At 39.1% G+C, this 2,244-nt stretch overlaps 1 protein-coding gene across 1 annotated transcript; it reads right to left on the bottom strand.

Annotated features, from left to right (window-relative positions):
• Positions 1 to 347: 347 nt before the first annotated feature.
• SARC_06801 (hypothetical protein) lies at positions 348 to 1,231 on the bottom strand (the record flags this gene model as incomplete). Its single annotated transcript, XM_014299276.1, has 2 exons — positions 348 to 584; positions 1,211 to 1,231. The coding sequence occupies 2 exons, from the start codon at positions 1,229 to 1,231 to the stop codon at positions 348 to 350; spliced, it is 258 nt and encodes an 85-aa protein (XP_014154751.1).
• Between the last annotated feature and the right edge of the window lie 1,013 nt (positions 1,232 to 2,244).

Genomic DNA, 2,244 nt, shown 5'->3' on the forward strand with positions numbered 1-2,244 from the left:
TTACATACAACCTTGAAGTAGTCGGTATAAACCAACACAACAGTTTAAGCTGTGCAAACCCTCCTTTAAACGCCTCCTGCTGGACTGGTCCCTACTTTAAAGGGATCATCTTTCTTACTGAGATCCAAGATAAGTGCAAATGTTACCTCACAGATAATGTTACATACAACCTTGAAGCAGTCGGTATAAACCAACACATCAGTTTAAGCTGTGCAAACCCTCCTTTAAACGCCTCCTGCTGGACTGGTCCCTACTTTAAAGGGAACATCTTTCTTGCTGAGATCCAGGATAAGTGCCGTGAAACGGGAATTGTTTGGAATCTACTGGCTCCGATAGTTAATTGTGTGTTACCAGGAAGCCAATATGTCCTTGTCCATGGGTGGGGGCAAGCGCAGGATAGATTTCATTCTATCCTCGCTGATAGCAGATCTTTCCTCACCCATCAACCTTGCCAAGGCCAGAACCGGCCGGTCGAAGAAATCAAAACAGCAATTATTCAAATTCAGCTTGACATTGTGCTTCTTGCATCCTGCAATCAAAGCCTTGATGCCCTTCCAATGCTTCTTGGCGTCATTTTCGCCAACCTGATAGAGGCAGATGATGCATCCGATTTCGTCACAATTTAGTAGTTAAGAAACCAAAACCATGGATACAAGTATTTTCATATTTTCGATGATAGAGGATATCTTATTCCACATAGGAACGTGATTTATACAGCAGACGCGCCGTTCATATTAATATTTCTGACTGAATTCACTTATTCATACTGAGCACTCTTTAAAAAGCGCTACTCGGTTTTGACTACAGCCCTATCAGCCGACTTTTATGATACAAATGAGGGCAATGTACACGCTGGGTCAGTGTAATATTGTCATACTAGCGCTGAAGTCTATTAGGATTGCAATGCTGCAATTCCGAAGCTGCTTCCAAAGCTGCACTGAAACCTTCTGGATGCAATATGATGAGCTACAAACATATCTCTAGTATGTTGATCATATGTATTGATAATTATTTATAGTATGTGGATCATGTATATTGTCTGCAATCTTAAATCATCTAAAAATGGCTTTCCAATCAGTAGCTAGTAGCTCCCGTAACACCTTGTTAAACGGTACACAATGTGACAGCATATCCGGTAAGTATTTGTATACACCAGGAGCACATGTTATACCAATAGAAAATTTGCAATCGTGTCATGCAACCGACTTACCATCTGTGAGTTGGGGTTCATGTCCTCAAGATGTTGCAATGATTTCTGATCACATACTATATTAAAGTGTATACCATACAAATAGTCCTTAAAATGAGTGAATGCAGTCACAATAGCTGAAGCTTTTGTTGTACTGTCGGGTAATTGATTTGTGACGAGGTCATGGCTCTGCTAAAACACTGAATGTACCTTGCTTCCCCATCAATCATTTGATACAATACACCTCTGAGTGCCAATTCGGAATCATAGTCAGCTGATAGGTTGGCCAAGTATTTAGTCAAACCCGATTAACGCTTAGTTAAGAGTGTCAAGTCTGGACAAGTTAACCAGTCAGAAGTGCCGTTGTAAACGGTGCGACTGCTGTATTTATTAAACACGTTCCTATGCGGAACGAGATTTTCTCTACCAACGGCTGATTGTGAAAATACCTGTATCTGTTGTTTTGGTCTCCTAGCTACTAAATGATGAATCATCCTTCTCTATCATTAAATTTTCTCTTATACTATATGGTTCGGTCCCCTGACCCGGCTCTGAAATATTCATTTTGGTCTGGTCCTCTGGTCCAGTCTTGAAATCCATTTATAGGTCCGATCCTCTGGCCCGATCCAAAATCTCCGTCTAGGGTACCTTGTCCACAGACCTGCCAAGTTGAGTGTTGGTGCGTTTTTAAGAATATTTCCCCGTGGTAACATTATAATGAAATACAAGGTGGATATCTTAATTGTAATTTAATCCTATATGTCGTAAATAATTTCTGAGAAAAACCAGTCAGGCAGCTGTTAAATATTATATTACGTTGTACATTAATTCCAAACTTCTGCTTAATAAAAAAAAATTTACTGAAATATATACTACTGTCGTAAGTAATATTGTTGTTCCTTCCTTAGATAAATTTAATAACTAAATATCATACCCGCTATATAAGCCCTGTCGCTACTCCCGCGAATTCATCGATATTTATAGCCGTTGGTTTTTATTGGCGAACATATGAATCTAGTTACATATATATATATATATATATATATGCACATTTA

This window comes from Sphaeroforma arctica (genome assembly GCF_001186125.1).
Source record: "Sphaeroforma arctica JP610 unplaced genomic scaffold supercont1.503, whole genome shotgun sequence".
Lineage (NCBI taxonomy): Eukaryota > Ichthyosporea > Ichthyophonida > Sphaeroforma > Sphaeroforma arctica.